The 22753-nt window shown below is 43.2% G+C and overlaps 3 protein-coding genes across 3 annotated transcripts; 1 reads left to right on the plus strand and 2 right to left on the minus strand.

Annotated features, from left to right (window-relative positions):
- Window positions 1-1033: 1033 nt before the first annotated feature.
- LOC121568419 (U6 snRNA-associated Sm-like protein LSm8) lies at window positions 1034-4509 on the minus strand. Its single transcript, XM_041878960.2, has 4 exons — window positions 4313-4509; window positions 1930-1970; window positions 1650-1777; window positions 1034-1368 (listed from the first exon to the last, which is right to left on the minus strand). The coding sequence occupies exons 1-4, from the start codon at window positions 4341-4343 to the stop codon at window positions 1278-1280; spliced, it is 291 nt and encodes a 96-aa protein (XP_041734894.1). The 5' UTR covers window positions 4344-4509; the 3' UTR covers window positions 1034-1277.
- Window positions 4510-5827: 1318 nt separating this feature from the next.
- Window positions 5828-13474, minus strand: LOC123485491 (RAD50-interacting protein 1-like). The gene is made up of 13 exons (XM_045216445.1): window positions 12033-13474; window positions 11602-11843; window positions 11240-11413; window positions 10564-10704; window positions 9965-10121; window positions 9764-9874; window positions 9291-9516; window positions 8827-8964; window positions 8486-8685; window positions 7883-8103; window positions 7374-7554; window positions 6963-7081; window positions 5828-6740 (listed from the first exon to the last, which is right to left on the minus strand). Exons 1-13 carry the CDS (start codon window positions 12300-12302, stop codon window positions 6521-6523), a joined length of 2400 nt encoding a protein of 799 aa, XP_045072380.1. The 5' UTR covers window positions 12303-13474; the 3' UTR covers window positions 5828-6520.
- On the plus strand, window positions 13434-20362 carry LOC121568089 (tetraspanin-8; the record flags this gene model as incomplete). The annotated part of the gene is made up of 9 exons (XM_041878679.2): window positions 13434-13479; window positions 14299-14363; window positions 14638-14754; window positions 15056-15130; window positions 15897-15992; window positions 16408-16506; window positions 16911-17021; window positions 17606-17689; window positions 19769-20362. Coding segments are annotated over 9 exons (822 nt in total), but the record flags the coding sequence as incomplete, so codon positions are not given.
- Between the last annotated feature and the right edge of the window lie 2391 nt (window positions 20363-22753).

A 22753-nucleotide genomic window follows, 5' to 3' on the forward strand; every position in this document is an offset into this window, starting at 1 on the left:
TTTGTTGTTGCTAACAGCTAGGTGGCTAATGCTAACTAGCTCTAGGGGTTAAGGTTAGGGGAAGGGTTAGCTAACATGCTAAGTAGTTGCAACGTAGCTAAAAAGTAGTTGCAAAGTTGCTAATTAGCTAAAATGCTAAAGTTGTCTGTGATAAGATTCAAACACGCAACCTTTGGGTTGCTAGTTTTGTGTTATACGCCCACCCATCCACCCCGACCTTAAGTAACCATACCAAACATATCATACTAATTAGAGTTGTCGCAGAAGTACTTTTACTGTTACGTCTAGTCTATGAGACCAGTCAGTGTTCTCTCCAGACATAGCGCTTTGCATTCAGGCCTAAGAGTTACATTTTTATCTCATCAGACCATAGAATATTTTGCCTTTCGCCCTGTGTTTCACATGCCTTTTTGCAAACTCGAGGCGTGCTGTCATGTGCCTTTTCTCAGGAGTAGCTTCCGTCTGGCCACTCTTCCATAAAGCCCAGATTGGTGAAGTGCTGTAGAGACTTGTCCTTCTGGCAGGTTCTTCCATCTTAGCCAAGGAACGCTTTAGTTCTGCCAGAGTGGTCATTGGGTTCTTGGTCACCTTCCTGACCAAGGTCCTTCTTGCCCGGTTGCTCAGTTTGGTCGAACGGCCAGCTCTAGGCAGTCTGCTTAGTTCCATATTTTTTCAATTTCCAATGATGGAGACCACTGTGCTCTTGGAAACTTTCAACACTCTAGATATATGGCTCATCTCAGAGCTCTAGACAGTTCCTGCTCTGACATGCACTGTCAACTGTGAGACCTTATATAGAGAAGTGTTCATTTCTAAAAACATGTTTTCACTTTGTGATTATGGGGTATTGTGTGTAAAAAAAATCAATTGAATCCATTTTGAATTCAGGCTGTAACACAAAATGTTTAATAAGTCAAGGGATATGAATACTTTCTGAAGGTACTATATATCAGCCCCTTCCTCCCTCTTTCTCACACACACACACACACACACACACACACAATTGTTGTTGAGTAACAACACACACTTCATGTTTAACGAAACACACTTTATTAAAAAATATCACCACAAATTCATCACCATCCTAGCGTTAGTCCCCTGGGTCCTTCAGGGTGGAAGATAAACTGTGCTCTTCAGACAGGGACATCACTTATGGCTGAGCAGGTGGTGATAAATGAAACACTACTCTATTTCTAGCTTTCTCTTTCACACACACACACACACACACACACACAATCCCTCAGGTGTAGGGGTCAGTAAACCACAGAGTTGAGAGGTCAGTGGACTATAGAGTTAAGAGGTTCAGCACGGATGTTCCCAAGGTCCAGCGAAGAATCTGTGTCCTCGTCAATCTCCCCAATCACAGCTCTGCAAAACAGAGGAGAGCAGTTGGGCCTGGGTGTCCTACTGTGTGTTGAAGTCTGATTCTCCCCCTCCTATCCAAAGTGTCCACTTAAAGTGTTCATTCCCCTCACGGTTTCAGAAATGTCGACACTCAGTCTCTTTACCAATCCAAGTCCTTGATGGGGAATGAACGAGCGCACACTTGGGGAAGCGGGGAAGAGAATCGAACTGGGTTACAGTGAGGGGAAGAGGTCATAAGGGGTCGTTTGGGTGAAAGTTCAACCAGGGGTCGATAGGATACTTACACGTTGTCTCCTCTGACGATGTATAGTCCCAGGACCACCTGCTCCACGCCCTGAGAGGAACTGAACACACGCTCATGACTCTCATCCAGAATCAGGTTGATGGTCTGGTCAAAGCCCTTCAGGGTACCCTGCAACACACACACACACACAATCAGATTAATGGTCCAATCAAAACAGTACACACACACAATCAGGTTTATGGTCCAGTCAAAACCCTTCGGACACATACAGACACACAGATCTGGAGCCGAGTATAGCAGTGAAGTAGCTAGAGACATACCACTATCATCCGTCCATCTGATGTAACTATGGCCACTGTACCTGAAACACAACAGCTAAGGAAAACATTTGGAACACTATTTCCAACCTGGGCTCAGGGGTAGACGTAACATAGTAAACGTAAATCTGTGACACTCCAATTCATATATATATGTTACATTTCGTATGGTATGTATTCATTTGTGGATGTCCATCATCCATTTTGTATATGTTACGAATTACAATACGTATGATATGTTACTAATTCCAATTTGTTGTGGCTAACGTTAGCTAAGCTAGGGGTTAAGGTTAAAGGGTTAAGGTTAGCTAACATGCTAAGTAGTTGCAAAGTTGCCAACTTGAATGCTTAAGTTGTCCGTGATGAGATTCGAACACGCAACTTTTGGGTTGCTAGACGTTGGCGTTATACGCCCGACCAACCACCCTACTTTCGTTTTTTACTTAAGTAACGTTCTGTCTTATGTAACCAAACGTGACATATCATACTAATTTGAGTGTCCCGGATTTACGTTTACTATATATTACGTCTAGTCTATCACCTCGATCAGACCAACAGCTTCAATGCGTTTTGGTACATTCATTTCCAATGGAACGCTGCACTTGCCTTGCAACATTGCGTTGCAGAGGCAGTTGTAGTGCATTCTATGTGGTACATACACTGAACAAAAACATAAACGCAACATGTTAAGTGTTGGTCCCATATTTTATGAGCTGAAATAAAAGATCCCAGAAACTTTCCATACGCACAAAAAGCTTATTTCTCTAAAATGTTTTGCACAAATTTCTTTACAACCCTGTTAGTGAGCATTTCTCCTTTGCCAAGATATACCATCCACCTTACAGGTGTGGCATATCAAGAAGCTGATTAAACAGCATGCTCATTACATAGGTGCACCTTGTGCTGGGGACAATAAAAGGCCACCAAAATGTGCAGTTGTCACACAACAATGCCACAGATGTCTCAAGTTTTGAGGGAGCGTGCAATTGGCATGCTGACTGCAGGAATGTCCACCAGAGCTGTTGCCAGATAATTGAATGTTCATCTCTCTACCATAAGCCACCTCCAACGTCGTTTTAGAGAATTTGGCAGTACGTCCAACTGGCCTCACAACCGCAGACCACGTGTATGGCGTTGTGTGGGCAAGTGGTTTGCTGATGTCACGAGTGTCCCATGGTGGCAGTGGGGTTATGGTATGGGCAGGCATAAGCTACGGACAACGAACACTATTGCATTTTATCAATGGAAATTTGAATGCACCGAGATACCGTGACGAAATCCTGAGGCCCATTGTCGTGCCATTCATCTGCCACCATCACCATCAACTCATGTTTCAGCATGATAAAGCACGGCCCCATGTTGCAAGGATCTGTACACAATTCCTGGATGCTGAAAATGGCCTGCAAACTCAGACATGTCACCTATTGAGCATGTTTGGGATGCTCTGGATAGACGTGTACAAGAGTGTTCCAGTTCCCGCCAATTTCTAGCAACTTCGCACAGCCATAGAAATATGAAAAATGTATGCACTCACTAACTGTAAGTCGCTCTGGATAAGAGTGTCTGCTAAAATGACTAAAGAAAATCAAATAAAAATAAAAAAAGAGGAGTGGGACAACATTCCACAGGCTACAATCAACAGCCTGATCAACTCTATGCGAAGGAGATGTGTCACTCTGCATGAAAATGAAAAAAGTTTGACTGCAGAATTGATGTAGTATTGATGCAATGACGCTACCGGTCTGATCGAGACCAGGCTGCTATTTCATGAGAAGCTGCGCATGCAGCAATACTGTCTAACTGCCGCCCAAGCGCGACAAATCCATAGTTAGCTTGCTCTTATAAACTGGGTGGTTCAAGCCCTGAATGCTGATTGGCTGAAAGCCGTGGTATATCAGACCATATACCACAGGTATAACAAAACATTTATTTGTACTGTTCTAATTACGTTTGTAAACAGTTTATAATAGCAATAAGGCACCTCGGGGGTTTGTGGTATATGGCCAATATACCACGGCTAAGGGCTGTATCCAGGCACTCGGCATTGCGTCGTGTTTAAGAACAGCCCATAGCCGTGGTATATTGGCCATATTCCACACCTCCTCGGGCATTATTACTTAAATATCACATTTGGATGAACATGCACCTATGTTTGCTTCCAAAATAATTTCAAGATTTTTTATCGTCGTTTTATTAACTAACTAGCTCGCAGGTACAAGTCATTCTACCAAAAAGCCATATGTGATGCTATTGCTAGCTAGCTAACGTTAGCCAAGCTCAATCGAGCAGGCCAAAGCACCCACGGCCACGCATCAATAATCACGCGATTCATTAGCAAAAGTCCCATTCAGTGACTGTTCCAGAATGAATTTAGTTGAAAGGATACGGTTGATGTAGCTCTCGAGGGCAGTCGACATGATGACAACAAAATACTCGTTCAAATCCGCCGGGTTTGTTTGGAAAACACAAACGTAGATCGCAAAATCGGCGTGCAGGCACAAACCGGAAACAGAATCAGACCTGACTAGATGATTGCAGATCCACTAGTGATTTTTGTGTCCAGAAGGTGACGCCAAATCCACAGAAAAAGAGTGTCGCTCCGTTCTTTATACCTCAGTGGTATCGCCATACCGACCTATGAGTTTACCAGACCGCCCTTTCTAGAGATAATGGGCTTGTTCGACATTGCAGACGATTGCCGACTGACTAATATACAAATCACCTTGGATCATAATTAACTTCTGAATATTATTTGTAGATAATTCAGTCACCATTTACCCACAATGCATCATGGATTTGATGCTCTCCAACCAAAGGGACCAGGGTTCCGGTCTAGAAGTATGGTCTCAACTGCTCCTACAGTTCTGCTTTGGTACTACAGTTTAACTGACACTGGCCCAGAAAGACAATTTCGATAGATGGCCACATAGAGAAGTCAGATTTGAAAATTCCTAATAAAGACACTTTAGTAATAACCTTTGTGCAGAAAACAGTGATTTAATCATTTGAATAATTGTCACTGAGGCCAATTTTTTTCCAGCACTCACAGCCGAAGATAACATTTTACATTTACATTTTAGTCATTTAGCAGACGCTCTTATCCAGAGCGACTTACAGTTAGTGAATACATGTATATATTTTTTTTATACTGGCCCCCTGTGGGAATCGAACCCACAACCCTGGCGTTGCAAACGCCATGCTCTATCAACTGAGCTACATCCCTGCCGGCCATTCCCTCCCCTACCCTGGACGACGCTGGGCCAATTGTGCGCCGCCCATGAGCCTCCCGGTCGCGGCCGGCTGCGACAGAGCCTGGATTCGAACCAGGATCTCTAGTGGCACAGTTAGCACTGCGATGCAGTGCCTTAGACCACTGCGCCACTCAGGAGTCACTGTCCTGATAACTGTCCTGTTCGAGAGCATCAAAACCGTGATGTATCATGGGAAAATTATGACTGACTGATCTACAAATAATGAGTTGTTATTTATGATGCAAGGTGATTTGTAGATCAGTCAGTCAGCAGTCACCTGCAATGTCGAACAAGCACATTAACATTTTAATGTTCATCCAATGTCTGCCATGTTTTTGGATGATGTAATCGCTGCTCCCTTTGCGCATTGAGTGCTAGTGCACATGTGATGTTGATCCGTATAAAACAGATGAAACCCGGTCATGAAGAATGTCAGTAGATTACCTTAAACAACAGTAGGACATCTTGGATGTAGTCTCTAGTGCTCATTATACCTCAGTGTCTCAAACACTGCTTCTGTTTCTATGGTATACTGCACTTGGCTCACAGGAGTGACTTCATCAGAATCTTTCACTCTGAAATACATTAGCATGAATGTACATGATTTTTGTTGTCAAAAAGGCAGTTACTGACATAAATAAATACAAATATTGGGATTTAAATGTTTTATTTCTCACTCATTCTTATTCTTTACAAATGTATATGACATTAAATAAGCTAATGTGACAGACAGGGCTGTTGTTGTTATGAAATGCATTGGACTGCTTAAAACAGCAGTGTTAAGGTCTCCTATGTCTCGTCTGGTTAAAGACAACAGTCCCTGTAAGGAAGTGAAATACCCATCCACACTATGTAATGTAGTGTTAGTACTATCTCTCCTCCAACAGAAGACAGAAGTCTGTGCTGTCAGTCGATAGCCAAATAATGTCATCTACATGAGCAGTGTCCGTTCACCTTTAATATATCCATCCGTCACCAGTTGAGGTCTCTCTCCTGCGTTTAGGCCAGGTGTGGTGAGTTGATATGGAACAAGTGCTGATCTTGTAGACAAGAGGATCGGCAAAGTAAACAAAACTGTGATTAAACGGGATAGGACAGAAGTATTCAGGAAAAACTCCTGGCCTTGTGTATGAGAGATGTCTAGTCCAGGTTGCCGGGATACGGTGTAGTTCATTGGTCGTTGTTGTCCTTTCCCAGCTGAAGCCCGTCCTAGCCTGGTCCCAGATCTGTTAGTGCTACCTTGCTCCTTGCTCAACTCCTATGGCCAATTGGCATCACAAAGACCATATGAGTTGGCAGAAACAGATCTGGGACCAGGCTACTGTTTTTCCTCCCATCTCCCCTCACTGTCCCGGCCAGGAGGCCCTGAGGTTGAGCAGGATGAGGACGTCGCAGGGGGCCAGGCGGTAGACCCCCAGCTCGTTGAGGGCTGACACAGGGCTGGGCTGCTGGCCCTCCGGGGTCCCTGGTTCCTCCTCGTCTTCCTCAGCCTGCCTCAGGACGTCTCGTAGAAGAAGAGCTGAGCCCACGTTCAGAGACAGGATGACGCAGGCCTCCTTCACACTGAGGGAGGGAGACATGATCAGTACAGTTAGTATCTGGCCATTTGATAACTTAATATTTACACAAAAATGATTTGATAAGGAATTCATCCTCTGTGCAGGACATTTAATAGCCTAAGGAACTACAAACAAACTGTAGGTCTCTTTTAAAGGTTATGGTACAGTGGACAAGGTTTTCAGGTGATTTTATCAGCAGAATTGCCCGTGTGTAATGGCCACTCACTGTTTGAAGAAGTTCTCAGGCCTCTTGCAGTAGTGTCCGAACAGAGGGAAGAGGTTTCTGGTCATGTCAAATTGGAGCTGGGCCGCACCACCTTCGTTGAAGTGGTTATACAGAATCAGCTGAGGGAGACGGGTAGCAGGTCCATAAGTTAATAGAGATGTGATAACCAACAAAAATCTCTATTGCTTCATCCTATTTCTTATGTCTGTGTTTTATCATTAGAATTAGTCAGTAGCCATTGTAGTTTTCATGTATTTGAGAACATATGTGTCCTAATGATGTATGACAATCTAATTGGCTTCTTTTAAGTCACTCCAGACAATAGCGTCCGAAATAACTAAAAGTTCAAATATTTCATTAACTCAACCATCTCATTAATTCCTATTGGAGCAGGCCCGCAGTGTGACTCACATCCTGGTAGAGGAAGAGGTCCAGCCTCTCAGACAGGCCCTGCCAGCCCATCTGGAAGAGAGGCTGACACAGCATCCGCTGCAGCTGGAGCAGGTGGTCCCTGAGACACAGCATGAGAGGACAGGCTGAGCTGGACAGGGACATGGTGGCCTGGTCACACTGGGACGGCAGGGACAGCCACCTGGGAGGAGAAGGATACACGTTAGTGCCATTCGAGTTAATATTTTGTTGACTCCAACACTTTGTTGTTCAATTGTGTATATGGTGGCTGTAGGTGATGATCTGAGCTCTACCAGATTCTTTCAAGGAATCCCATTTTATTCCTACTGTCCAGGCTTGTTACAGGACAAAGACATTTGTCACAAAGTGCTTACAATCAGCCTGGGGCTAAACACCAAGCAAAGCAAGGAGACAGTGTGTGGCTAACTCCACAGATAGGAGTACACCTTGAGAGGATCTAGATTCAATAGAAAGAGCCCTTCCTCTAAGTGAAGAGTGTCTCCACTGACCTGTCTCTGCAGTAGGACTGGGCCTTCTCCCGTACGTCCCTCATGACAGCCTCTAGTAGCCTGCCCAGCATGTCTCCTCTCAGCCTCTCCAGCAGCCCCAGGAGCCCCTCAAACAGAGACCCCTCCAGAGAGGCCAGACGGCCGGACTCCGTCACCCCCAGCGGCCCCAACAACTCCTCCTCCCCCAGGGCCACAGCTGACTGCTGCAGCTGCAGGAAGAACTGAGGAAGAAGAGAGGAGGAGGGTGGAGAGCAAAGAAAATTGAACAGCCTTGAAGAAGACCTCTGGAGCACTGCAGTAAAAGTAGGGAGCATACCCTAGTGTGAAGGTGTTCAAATGTGGCATTTTCTGTACCCTTAACCTGGAGAATTGTTGGATGTGCATACTACTTCTGAACTGACAACAAATGTACAGACAGTCAGACAGACAGGGACAAGCAGACAGACACAAGCAGACAGGCAGACAGAGACAGACAGGCAGACAGACAGGCAGACACAAGCAGACAGGCAGACAGAGACAGACAGACAGGCAGACAGAGACAGACAGAGAGACAGTATGTGGAGAAGTACAGCAACAGTGTGATGACTCCGAGGGGCCACATACCACATTATCTCCCCAGTCCCCCAGCACGGTGGAGATGTAGTTGGCAGCGTTGAGGATGGCACAGTATCTAGCGCCCAGCGGGTTGCGAGACTCTTCCTTCATGACCTGGGTGAGGCGGATACGGAAGTCGTCCACCAGCTCTCTCTGTAGCGCCAGGAAACGCAGCTGGGCACGAGGGCAGGGGAGGGCACGGTAGCGGTCTGGGAGGGGGAGAAAAACTAATTGAGAGAGAGAGAGAAAGAGAAAGAGAAAGAGAAAGAGAAAGAGAAAGAGAAAGAGAAAGAGAAAGAGAAAGAGAGAGAGAGAGAGAGATGAAGTGATAAAGTAGTTAATAATCCTACCAGTGATGACCAACAGTAAGGTCATGAAGGTCTCAGCGCAGTCTGGAGCCTTGAGTTCGTCCATGTCACTGATGTCTCTGTACTGGGAGCTCCACGCCCCCTCAGCAGACAGCATGGCATCCACCTTCTCTATCGCCACTACAGGGAGACAGACAGTTGGGATGAGCACACATCACACATTCAGTCAATCAGATACACTGACATAAAATAAGTCTAACAGATAACTAAAATCCCACATAAATCAATCTCTTAGTCAGTCCTAAATGGCTTCCTACCCCTTTCACGTCACCCAAACCCTTCAATGTTTGCAGATCTGTAAGGTGGAAGCTATATGGTGGAAGCTCTGCCAGTACACTGCTTATACCTATCCAGACCCTTCAGATCTGCAAATAATGGAGGGTTAGGGCCAAGGGGAAGGAGTAGGGAACGATGCGAGACGCTCCACTGCTGCCTCTCTCACTCACTCTTCCTCTCCACAGTGAGCCACTTCTGCAGCACGACGTCCTCCAGCAGTACATGCAGCGCTCCGGGCAGGGTGCTGGGGTAGGAGTGGGTGCTGCGCAGCTCCCTCTCGAACTGCAGGATCTCATCCACCAGGTGGCAGAAGAGAGTGTCGTCGTAGAGCAGCCGAGGAGCGTCCGACGCTAGCTTCTCCTGGGCCAGGGTGAGTAGACCACGACACAGCTCCACCTGGTGGGGACGGGAGGGATGACATGAGATACTTCGATAGCTAGAACCATATTTTTAATATTTATATTAATATATATGCTTATATCCTCTAATATGACTGTGGATATCAAGAGCTGCTATGATTGACAGTTGACTGCAATGGACTCAGCTTGCCTTTAGACTGCTTTGAATCTTGGGGATGAACAAATACTTCAATAGCACATAAAGTCAGGATTCTAGATGATCATTTAGTGGCTGATCCTCTAACCTTGGCGTTGACGTTAGCTCCATTTCTGTCCAGAATGGGCTGGATCTTCTCCTCCATGAAGTTGGAGCTGTTCCCCATCCACATCAGGACCTGGGTCAGGAACCACTCTGGCTGTATGGAGACAGAGACGGGAGGTTATTATTATTATCATAGTGTGTCTGTGTGTGTGTGACATGCTCTGTGTGTGTGTGTTGCTCTAACCTTGTTGAGTGAGTTGGTCTGACGGTTTCCAGTGAAGTGGTATCGAAACCTCTTGCTCAGAGGAAGCAACATGATCTGGACGGGAAGAGACAGGGGTGTCGTCGGGGGCAACCCTACACGGGACACAGAGGGCGGCTTCTCTGAAATTAGATCATCACTGAGATAGAGGTTAAAGAAACTGGCCAGGTATTCATCTCAGTACAATGTCTCAATGTAAAACGATAATATCAATATCAGTCAATGTCTTAGGAAGTGTGTGGGGAACAGTATGTCTGTGACTGGGTATGTATGAAGTATGAAGCTAGTGTATGAAGAAGTGTGCAGAGTTTATATAATGCACTGTTTATGCCACAATAGTGTATAACAGTGTGTATAACAGTGTGTATAACAGTGTGTATATATAACAGTGTGTATATATAACAGTGTGTATATATAACAGTGTGTATATATAACAGTGTGTATAACAGTGTGTATATATAACAGTGTGTATAACAGTGTGTATATATAACAGTGTGTATATATAACAGTGTGTATAACAGACGATAATGCTAGTGTGTATGTCTCCGACACAGATAACACTATATCAGGGTGAAGGATACGAGGTCTGCAGAGACAGGAGCTGGGCCACCAGTAGTTCCAGCTGGCTGTGGAGCTCCTGAGCGTTGGCAGGGGGGGAGAGAGACTGGGTGGGAGGAGAGATGAACGGCCAGTGGAGCTGGGTCAGCAACTCCTCAAAATCACTGCCAGACAGAGGAGGAGTTGTTAAAAATAACATTCAGGTCTGAGGTAGCTTGACTTTGGATCATCATAATATCTGTGAATCACCAACCCCGGTCCTGGAGAGCTACAGGGTGTGTCTTACTTGTTCCGGCACAACACAAATACACCTGGTCAACTAATCATGAAGACTGAATTAGATGGGTTAGTGCTAGGCTGGAACAAAGGCCTGCATGGCCGGTTGCTCTCCAGGACCAGGGTTGCTGACCACTGATCTAAATAGAGATACTAATAACTAACACAGAGTTCTCCATCTCCAGTCCTTTTGCTCCGGCCCAGCATGCTAACACAACACAGTGCCTGCCCTGTCTGACCCTTACATACATACATACATACATACATACATACATACATACATACATACATACATACATACATACATACATACATACATACATACATACATACATACATACATTACATACATACATTACAGTACAGACAGTACAGTGCAGTACAGGGCAGTACATACATACAGTACATACAGTACATACATACCCAGCCAGTCTGTCCTTAATGATCTTGTGCCAGAAGCGTAGTGTCTCTCTGAGGAAGGCCTGGAGATGAGAGCAGCCAGACTCCTTTAGGCCCACATCTAGACTGGCCATGCTGCCCACCGCCCCCACTGCCTCCCATATACTGTTGGTCATCAGACACTGCTGGATGCTGTCACTGTGGGAGGAGAGAGCGACAGTTAGCAGAACATGTTAACATACACAGTAAGATACCATTTTGTTTGTGTGTATTCCAATCAGGTTCCTATCTTTGAATACTGTCAAATATATTGTCCAACTGCTAGAAGAAGAAAATATATTGTCCAACCGCTAGAAGAAGAAGAAGATATTAATACTGCTGCTCACCTGAGTTCTTCAATTCGTGACAGACACTGCAGGTATTTCATGTGTCTCTCTGTGTTGTCCAGCTGTCCCAGGGTCTGTCCCAGGCTGTCTGCCCAGGGCTGGGCGCCCTGCAGGTGCTGTATCAGGGTGTTGGACAGGACCCTCTCCCGCTGGAGCAAACCTTCCAGAGACACACGGGACTCCTCGGCTGCAGACAGTGCTACTGACACCCGCAGCGGCACCGAACTGGACACCGTCAAAACCTGAGAAGGTGGGTGGAGGAAGACCTGTCAGCAAGGGAAATGCACGCCCTTAAACTAGCTATCAAAGGTTAGCTATAATATTCGCATAATTAACTATTCTATTATTTTCATTCAACAATTGATACAGCATTGAAAGCTGATTTGAGTGCGCAACAAAGTTAACAACGCACTAGCTAGCTTGCTAGCTACCTGCTCCTCCAGCAACTTGTTTTCCGCTGTCAGTTTCTCCAGGAGTGCGCTGACTTTCTTCAGCGACTTCAGATCCCCTCCGATTTCTTTCTCTATCAAGTCGACAACGTAGTCGGGGAGTGCTCCATCCCCCGATCCTGTTTCGGAGTCTTCATCATTTGTCGATATAGGGCTTTGTAGATCAGATTCATCACTTGGGCCGTCTTGCTGCTCTGCAGTGGGCGCCGCCATCTTTCTTCGGTGTCTCTTCCACGTCAACACAGCACGCATATGTAAACACAGCGCCAAACACAGTCGTCACCGTCAAGCCACCCCCTCTATTGGTGACAGTTAGTACTGCGGGACCTGTCACGGGTAAACACTTCGGACATTTCCAAATATTACACAATCCATGCTTCCTTACCCTCCTCCATTCGTTGGCTTCGAGTACCACTGATATCATAAGTGGAGTGGTGAATGCTTCAGACGATTTACCGTAGATGTGTTATTTCAGTGACTACCAAAGGGAATTAGGAAGGATGTTTTCAAAACAAGACCCTCTTCAGTGTCAAGTGTCATGTTGACAATCAACATTAAGACCTCACACGAAACAACTGGACATACTGTTTATGCTCAGTTATGTAGTTGTTGAACTAATTAATTACCCAGAAAGGAACAGTTATTTTCCAGCATTTCAAACATATTGTAAAATACATATGCCCCCCTATCCTTCATTCGTACATCCTTTTCCTGTGAATGGGGAATATGCTTGAGTATGTTCCATTACTATCTTCCTCTGTGCAAAATGTGCTCGAGATGTTTTGCGGGGGTTGCATTGACATTGCTTAACAATTGGCCCTTCTCTGGATCCCTAGGGACCCAGTGGATAGCATCTCAAATAGCACTCTATTCCCTATATAGTGCACTACTTTTACTACTTTTTGACCAGGACCCATAGAGCACTAGGGAATAGGGTGCCATTTTGGATGCCAGATGCAACCGCTGGTGAGTTCAGAGATGTCCAGGAATGGCTGGTCATGTGATTTCATGTTCACTCACCCCAACTTGCTCTGGACTGGACCTCTGGAGTCTGGATTACAGTATGAGGGCAGACAATACGTGCTTTATGAGTTATTAATTATCTCTCTATCTCCCTTTCCCTCTCTTTCTCTCTCTCGCTCTCTCTCTCTCTCTCTCTCTCTCTCTCTCTCTCTTTAATGGGGCGTTATTGCCATGGAAAACACCATTCAGCAGCATGGAAAACACACTCATGTTGAGAAGAAGAAGAAACAGTTAAAGGAATCGGACAATCTGTTTTCTGGACTTAAAGATTTTGGGCTTCAGTTAGCCCAAATCTGAAGTGAACCGCTTATCCAAACGGTTGTTTTTATCATAACCAAATATTGAAATGGGAAAAATTCATATCTGCGTAAAACGGGCGTTCATTTTCGTCTGTGTCTTAATCGGGGTAAGTGATCGTCCATTCTATTGGCCTGGTCCTATTCGAGTTGATAAACCTGTTTTTTATAGGGGCAGGGCGCCAATTATGACTGTGTATACAGGTTTTTTAATATTACATTATTTTTGTACATTATTGCTGGTTCTTTTGGCAACTTCTACGCAAGCAGTGAGAGTTGCAGTTTACACGCGACGGAATAAAGAGCGGTGGCGCTTTCATCAACAATAATGAGCCGATTGTTCTATAGTGCAGTATTGAAAGAAGCACTAAAATTACATAGACATTTTGTATTTCATGTTACAATTAGGCCACTTGGCTTTTATCTAACCTTCAGCTGTCATGTTTCACTTTCACTGTAACACGTTTTTTAGCGCTGGTTTTTGGGTGTGTCCAGTTTATTTATTTATTTTCCGCCTTTTTATTTGCCCCCTATTTGTTAATTTGCTCAGTATAATCCTCTAGCTGCTAAATATTTTAAAGTTATGAGTTATGTTTATTCTCTTTTCAAATAGGCCTACTGGCCTTAGTAACGTCTCTGCAAAATATTAGGCTAGTCAATAACTGATATTACATTTTTATAAACAGCCGACTAACTAAAAATTTCAGCGATGAATTTCTTAACAATTTATAATTTCTTAGTCTATTTATAAATGAGGTATAAGATTATTATCAAATGCATTATTGAAGTTATGAAGAAATCGATCCCTCAACTCTCCTCTGAATCAAATGACTGTATCAAGCTTTACTGTGCATTAGCAGTAGAACTCTCAGGATAATACCCTATACATGTGGAATGATTGATTGTATCATGTGTTGTATTCTCTTCAGATCATCAGCACCCTCTTGCTGGCCATCACGTTATTTGGACATGGGTTCTTCCACAAAAAGAAGAAGTAATTATGTTTTTTTTATAGCCACTATTACATTTACTAATTATATCATACACATGTTGTTATAATAATGATGTGTCCATCTAGCCTGGTACTAGATCTGTTTGTGCTGTCTTTCCAACTCCTACAGTGTTTAGCATGACAACAACCATAGGAGTTGGCAATACAGCATAAACAGATCTGAGACCAGGCTAGAGTCCAGCAGCATCATTGTAATATTATGATTATAAAGCCAGAATTGCCATATCATTAATTTGGCTTGTCTTCCTATTCACAGATAGGCGAGATTCTACCAGGGATAGTAATTATGTATGTCCTAGAAGCAGCAACCCTGGTCCTGTCAATCTTTGGGGGTTTTGGCGCTCGCAAGGAGAAGAAATGGGCTGTGGTTTTGGTAAGCTTGCCTAGACCTGTCAAAAAATGTTAGCCTGATCCCAGATCTGTTTTGTCTTGGATAATTATCATAGGAGTTGGCTATACAGCACAAACATATCTGGGACCTGGCTACCGACTTGACGTCTCCTCTGCTGCAAACTGTTCCTTTCTGACAAGTAATGGCATGCCATAAAACTCAACTGAAACCAGTCAAGACTTTTCCCATGACATGCTTCCAACATGTTTTCCAAAAAGAGTGATAAGGTTTGAATTAACCTTTAGTATTGATTTTGCTTGACAACCCCTATATGTGTGTGTAGTTTTCAGTAGGTATGTCACTGGCCAGCCTATACCTGTTTGTGGAGTGCGTGAGAGCATATGAATCCAAACACAAGGTACAGTAGTCTATATATATATATATATATATTTACAGGTAACTGCCAAAATAAAGGGAACACCAACATAGTATCTTAACAGGGTGTTGGGCCACCACGAGCAGCCAGAACAGCTTCAATGCACCTTGGCATAGATTCTACAAGTGTCTGGAACTCTATTGGAGGAATGTGAAACAATTCTTCCACGAGAAATTCCATCATTTGGTGTTTTGTTGATGGAAAACGCTGTCTCAGGCGCTACTTCAGAATCTCACATAAGTGTTCAATTGGGTTGAGATCTGGTGAATGAGAAGGCCATGGCATATGGTTTACATCAATCGTTTTCATGCTCAACAAACAATTCAGTGACCACCCGTGCCCTTTGGATGTGGGCATATCATCCTATGGGGGCGTAGCCATGGTAGCCAAAATAATGTTCATACTGTACATGACCCTAAACATGATGGGATATTAACTGCTTAATTAACTCAGGAACCACACCTGTGTGGAATCACCTGCTTTCAATATACTCTGTGTCCCTCATTTACTCAAGTGTTTCCATTATTTTTGGCAGTTACCTGTATATATCTTAACTTTTTAATTCAACCTTGAGCCAATGTTTGTTTGCTGTTCTGGTGAAAATATATTTGAGAATGTATTGTATGATGGTGCAATGCATCTGATTCTTGATAATTTAATGTACTGTGTCTGTCCATTTCAAATTCATAGCTGATTATAGGTTTCAGCTGTGAATATAACACTCAATGTAAACTTTATTAATTTCAAGTTGGAGGAGTTAACCAGAGACGAATACCTAGCGATGATGCCTCTGAGTAGAGCGAATCAAACAGATATAAAAGAGATTTACAACATGCAGACTAACGTAAGTCACCTTCATTTAATGCTTCTTATGGTCTCTGCTTGTGCCAATTCAATGTCCCAGGGTGCCAATTCAATGTCCCAGGGTGCCAATTCAATGTCCCAGGGTGCCAATTCAATGTCCCAGGGTGACAGTTCAATGTCCCAGGGTGCCAATTCAATGTCCCAGGGTGCCAATTCAATGTCCCAGGGTGTCAATTCAATGTCCCAGGGTGCCAATTCAATGTCCCAGGGTGTCAATTCAATGTGTGTCTTAAGGGCCAGTTTTCCATATTATGTCAACCTAGGCCTAGACTAAAAGCACTTTCATTGGAGATTTCTCCATGGAGGGTTCTTCCAGAACTAGGCTTGAACTATATCTGGTAAATCACGCCTAAGTGTTTTTAAAATGTCTGCTGTGGTGTTTCCTTCACTATCAGATCAAATGCTGTGGGCTCGTACAAGGCTACCAAGACTGGGGCACAGACATCCCAATCTCCTGCCTCTGTTCTGATGAGGACTCAACACACTTTAAATGTGTGAGTCTGCTGTGTTAAATAAGTTATCTTGTTGCTGTTGATGTTGTTGTTATCTGTATGCTAAGGAGGATGGGTTTCAATGTGTCAGCCTGTGTTAAATAAATTACCACTCAAATATGAAAGTGTAAATCTGTTGTCTTTCGGAAAGAGCAATTTATTTATTTATTCTATTATTTCTTTAAAATGTGTTTTTAAAACAAAATACAAAACAGACAATAAGGAGAGTGACAAGACGACCATAAATACACTGAGGAAGATGTACATGACAATATTCTAAAAGACCAACAAAAACGATAGAACACATTTGGACCAGACAATTATCATGGATGCTGTAGTGTAACCTAATAAGAAATAATGCAGATAAAGTCAAGCACTGTTTTAAACCATGTCACATTCTATTTCAGGTTGCTCGTGGTAACAATACAAGATTTGTTATTCACTATCCCAACAGTGATAAGCCTGAGGATGATGACCGCAAGAGATTAATGGATGAACACATGTTGGTATATGAAGAGGTAAAAACATGTAATTCCACTACACCAGGGATGGGCAAATGGCGGCCATTTTCAAGGCCCTCGGATCAGTTAGCCCATGTCAGCTAATATTTTTTAGATTGCTAAATTAGTTTAGCGGCCAGCTATCTAAACTTGTTATCATGGTCAAATTACCGCCCATGGGGCCCCCATTGATGTTGTTAGTCAGTCTCACGCTCATGTCATATTAAAAACTGCATACATTTCTCACCACTCTATGGCAAAATGTGTAGAATTGCAGCAAACTTGCTTTATAACTGCAACATTTTCTTTACACCCCATGTCAAAATGTGTAGAATTGCACGAAATGAACTCAAACACTTTTTTTCCCTCTCTCTGCTGTCAAGAGGGGGCAACTAAAAGTTTAGCTCGCAATTTTGCGCTAAATGTTTTGCTCGCAATTGTGTATCAAACTAGAAGGTCATAATTCTAGTTTGATACATAAAGATGACTTACAGTACTCATTGATACAATAAACGGCTATTTGTTCAAGTTCTGATATAATATGGACCTATATACTCTTGTTTTTCTCACAAAATGACAAACTCTTAATTTTTCATTTTCAGCCATGTCTTCCCATCTTAATCTCTGTCTTGGGCTATGGACTCATTCTGATAACAGGAATATTTATAGCACTTACAGCATTATGGGTATGTATTTCAGATCTATGTCTGTACTATTGAACCATTCCAGGGTTGGGGTCAATTCAGTTTTTTCAATTCAATCAATTGAAATTCAATTCCCAAATTGAAAATTGTCCATAGTTTTTCATGTGGATTTTTCAATTCAGGAAGTGATTTTCAATTGATTGAATTTAATTGACTACCTGAATTGAAAACTTTTTTTGCATTAGTAGTAGTATTGGTTTATTATAATTATTACACCCAGGCCGTACTTGGCAGCTAAAAAATGAATTGCAGTACACAGTACATACAGTGAGGGAAAAAAGTATTTGATCCCCTGCTGATTTTGTACGTTTGCAAACTGACAAAGAAATGATCAGTCTATAATTTTAATGGTAGGTTTATTTGAACAGTGAGAGACAGAATAACAAAACAAAAATCCAGAAAAAACGTGATAAATTGATTTGCATTTTAATGAGGGATATAAGTATTTGACTCCTCTGCAAAACATGACTTAGTACTTGGTGGCAAAACCCTTGTTGGTAATCACAGAGGTCAGACATTTCTTGTAGTTGGCCACCAGGTTTGCACACATCTCAGGAGGGATTTTGTCCCACTCCTCTTTGCAGATCTTCTCCAAGTCATTAAGGTTTCGAGGCTGACGTTTGGCAACTCGAACCTTCAGCTCCCTCCACAAATCTTCTATGGAATTAAGGTCTGGTGACTGGTTAGGCCACTACAGGACCTTAATGTGCTTCTTCTTGAGCCACTCCTTTGTTGCCTTGGCCGTGTGTTTTGGGTCATTGTCATGCTGGAATACCCATCCACAACCCATTTTCAATGCCCTGGCTGAGGGAAGGAGGTTCTCACCCAAGATTTGATGGTACATGGCCCCGTCCATTGTCCCTTTGATGCGGTGAAGTTGTCCTGGCCCCTTAGCAGAAAAACAACCCCAAAGCATAATGTTTCCACCTCCATGTTTGACGGTGGGGATGGTGTTCTTGGGGTCATAGGCAGCATTCCTCCTCCTCCAAACACGGCGAGTTGAGTTGATGCCAAAGAGCTCCATTTTGGTCTCATCTGACCACAACACTTTCACCCAGTTCTCCTCTGAATCATCCAGATGTTCTTTGGCAAACTTCAGACGGGCATGTATATGTGCTTTCTTGAGCAGGGGGACCTTGCGGGCGCTGCAGTATTTCAGTCCTTCACGGCGTAGTGTGTTACCAATTGTTTTCTTGGTGACTATGGTCCCAGCTGCTTTGAGATCATTGACAAGATCCTACCGTGTAGTTCTGGGCTGATTCCTCACCGTTCTCATGATCATTAAAACTCCACGAGGTGAGATCTTGCATGGAGCCCCAGGCCGAGGGAGATTGACAGTTATTTTGTGTTTCTTCCATTTGCGAATAATCGCACCAACTGTTGTCACCTTCTCACCAAGCTACTTGGCGATGGTCTTGTAGCTCATTCCAGCCTTGCGTAGGTCTACAATCTTGTCCCTGACATCCTTGGAGAGCTCTTTGGTCTTGGCCATGGTGGAGAGTTTGGAATCTGATTGATTGATTGCTTCTGTGGACAGGTGTCTTTTATACAAGTAACAAGCTGAGATTAGGAGCACTCCCTTTAAGAGTGTGCTCCTAATCTCAGCTCGTTACCTGTATAAAAGACACCTGGGAGCCAGAAATCTTTCTGATTGAGAGGGGGTCAAATACTTATTTCCCTCATTAAAATGCAAATCAATTCATAATATTTTTGACATACGTGTTTCTGGATTCTTTTGTTGTTATTCTGTCTCTCACTGTCAAATAAACCTACCATAACAATTATAGACTGATCATTTCTTTGTCAGTGGGCAAACGTACAAAATCAGCAGAGGATCAAATACTTTTTTCCCTCACTGTACAACTAAACAAGAACAATTAAAACATGTGAAAGTCAGAATGGGAGCTGAAGGATGAATCGAGCCCACCACTATACCATATTTTTTTTACCTTATGTTTCGAGTGTAGGCCTATTTGATTTCACTGTTATCTTTCACATTCAGCACCAAGTCACCTGCTCCATCAATCCTGTCTGAACCGTTACTGTGTGTTTGGTCCTCAGGATATTGGAGTTGCCCTGGCCATCACAATACTCTGCCAGATGAGAAGAAAGTTTGATGTGCCACCTGTGATCTTCACATCTCAACCACATCAATACAGAGAGCTGTGTGACACAGCAGAGAATGTCTGAAATGAAATGGTCCTCTTATGAAGGATACACAATGCACTAGTCTGAGTGGCAGTCTGTTTGTGCTATCATGCCAACTCCTTGTCACTCATTCGTGTCAAGCCACACATGGCAATGGGTGACAAAAGAGTTGGCTTGGCAATGACAGCAATGGAGTTGGCATTGGCCAGACCACAAACAGATCTGGGATCATGCTAGCAATGCACTCATATTATGTACATATTCATAACACACTTGAAAGGACAACTAGGGACATTATTAGACATTAGAGATCTCTGATGGGTTGTCCAAAGTATTACTGTTCAACTGATTGTCCATCTGACTGCCAACAAGCGTCTTCTTATTGGCTGTCAAGGGTTCTGTAAAACCTGTGGTTTGTTTTTCTGTTGTAAATAATTGGTAACCATTTAACCATTGAAGTGCCTCAGTGTTGGTTACAGTGTCTTGAATAAAGGGACAACCAACATCTCTTAAAAATATATATTTTGTTTGCTAAACACAACTGTATTACCAAATTACTTTACCATTATCATAGGAAGTCACAATCAGACTCGGACAAAAATGGTATTTCTTCCAGTGGCCTTTGTCCTCTCCACATCCCCATTTCATTTTCTCTATTCCTCTTTTCCGTCTGCTCTCTCCTCTCATCCTCCTCTCGTCCTCTCTTCCTCTTTCCCTGTTTCACCCTCTTCTCCTCTCTGACTCCCTCAGCTCTTTCTCTCTCCTCTTCTGTTCTTCCTTCTCTGCCTTTGTCTCTGCTTCCTTTCTCTTCCTCTCCTCCTTCTCTTGTTTCTTCAACTTCTCTTTCTTCCATCTGAATACAGTCTGACTCAGGGGGAAAAGTTGTTTAAAACAATGAAGAAGTAATGAAGGACTCTAGACTGTATGTTATTAGACCAGTGGTTCTAGCCTGGGTACCAGTCTGTTTAGCTATCATTCCACTCCTTGACACTCCTTGGCATATGACACGGAGTACAAGTTATCTAAACACACTGGTACCCAGGCTACAGTGGTACCTACTCAAAATAGTATTTTACATGAATTCAATAAACTCTACTTTGTTCTATTTACCTGTGTGGCAGAAGCTTCCATGGCAACCTGCTGCGCTGCTGTGGTTCCATTGTCATGGCTCCCCAAATTATCTGCATTGCACTGTCAAATCACAGGAGGGCAGTAGATATTAACTCATCAAGTTAGTTAGATGCACAGAGAGAGGGGCCTAGCCTGTTCCCAGATCTGTTTGTGTTATCATGTGTTTGGCATGACAAGCAGAGGCATGATGACACAAACAGACTGGTTCCCAGGCTAAGAAGGGCCCCTGATACCTTATAGATTAAGGTAACATTTTATTTGGATAGTCCATTTGTAGATGCTCTACAGACTATCTACAGACTATCAGTAGCATTTCATCTATCTACAAACCCTAACTCTAACCTTAACCCTTATTTTAAACCTTACCCTAACCCTAACCGTAACCTTAGCAAGCAATTGCTTATCAACAGATAGTTTCTTGATAGTACAAATGCTGTATCTTCATTTGAACCTGTTTTTCACAGCAGGAAAATAGTCCTGCAGCAACAGAACATTTGAATTATTATGTGGATTATAATTAAATAAATTTTCATTAGGGCAACTCAAGTCTGACATTTTTAAAGTGGAAATTACAAACTTTAGAAGCATTTTTAAACCTTGAATACACTACAAGCTTGCATTTCCTGATGTGCAGGAAAATTCTCATCAACAACAGCATGATCAAATTAATATCCGTCATCTGTATGAGGATCTGAAGAGCATCTACAGATGGACTGTCCAAATAAAGTGTGTGACCTAGATTAAGAACGGTCTTTATTACTAATGCATGGTTCTCACCATGTTTCCATTGCTTTTCATGTCCTGCAAGTCGATGATGGTATTAAGCACATCAGCAGTCCCCCTCAGATGCTTGTTCTCCTCATCCATTGCATTTCTCTCAGTGTTCCACCTCTCCTCCCCCTCTCTCTCCTCCTCTTCCTCCTGGTCCACTCTCTGCTCCTCCAGTCCCCTGACCCACTCTTCTCTCTTCTTCTACTTCTCCTCCATCTTCTCCAGTTCTCTTGATCCAGGAGTTTGCTGAGTGACTCGATCTCCTCCGGCGCTGCCTTGCTCTTCTCTTTTATCCACTCTCTGTCCTCTATCGCTTTCTTTTCCAACTCTTTCAGCCTCTTTCTCTCGCTCCTAAACCTCACCCTTACCGCCGACATACTTTCCTGGCGGTCGTCCAGCCATAGCTGGTACTCCAGCGTATCTCTCTCTAGCTGCTCCATGCAACACTCTAACCAAAGCTTCTTCTGGTTAACTCTGTTATCCTCTAAATATATCATCTCCGTTTCCTTCCTCTCCTTCTCCCTCTTCCGTTCCAACTCTTCCTTCTCTTCTGCTCTCTCCATCTCCACTGGGTACCGTTTCTTTCTCTCCTTCTACAGTTCCAGCTCTACTTTCAGTGGTTAAAAATACTTGAAAGTGCTACTTCAGTAGTTTTTGGGGGTATCTGTGCTTTGCTTTACTATTTATATTTTTGCCAACTTTTACTTTTACTTCACTACATTCCTAAAGAAAATAATGTACTTTTTACTCCATACATTTTCCCTGATACCCAAAAGTACTCGTTAAATTTTGAATGCTTAGCAGGACAGGAAAATTGTCCAATTCACACACTTATCAAGAGACTGTCTCTGGTCATCTCTACTGCCTCTGATCTGGCGGACTCACTAAACACAAATGCTTCATTTGTAAGTTATGTCTGAGTGTTGGAGTGTGCCCCTGGCTATCCGTCAATAAACGAAAACAAGAAAATTGTGCCGTTTGGTTTGCTTAAAATGT

This window comes from Coregonus clupeaformis, unplaced genomic scaffold (assembly GCF_020615455.1).
Source record: "Coregonus clupeaformis isolate EN_2021a unplaced genomic scaffold, ASM2061545v1 scaf0712, whole genome shotgun sequence".
Taxonomy (NCBI): Eukaryota; Metazoa; Chordata; class Actinopteri; order Salmoniformes; family Salmonidae; genus Coregonus; species Coregonus clupeaformis.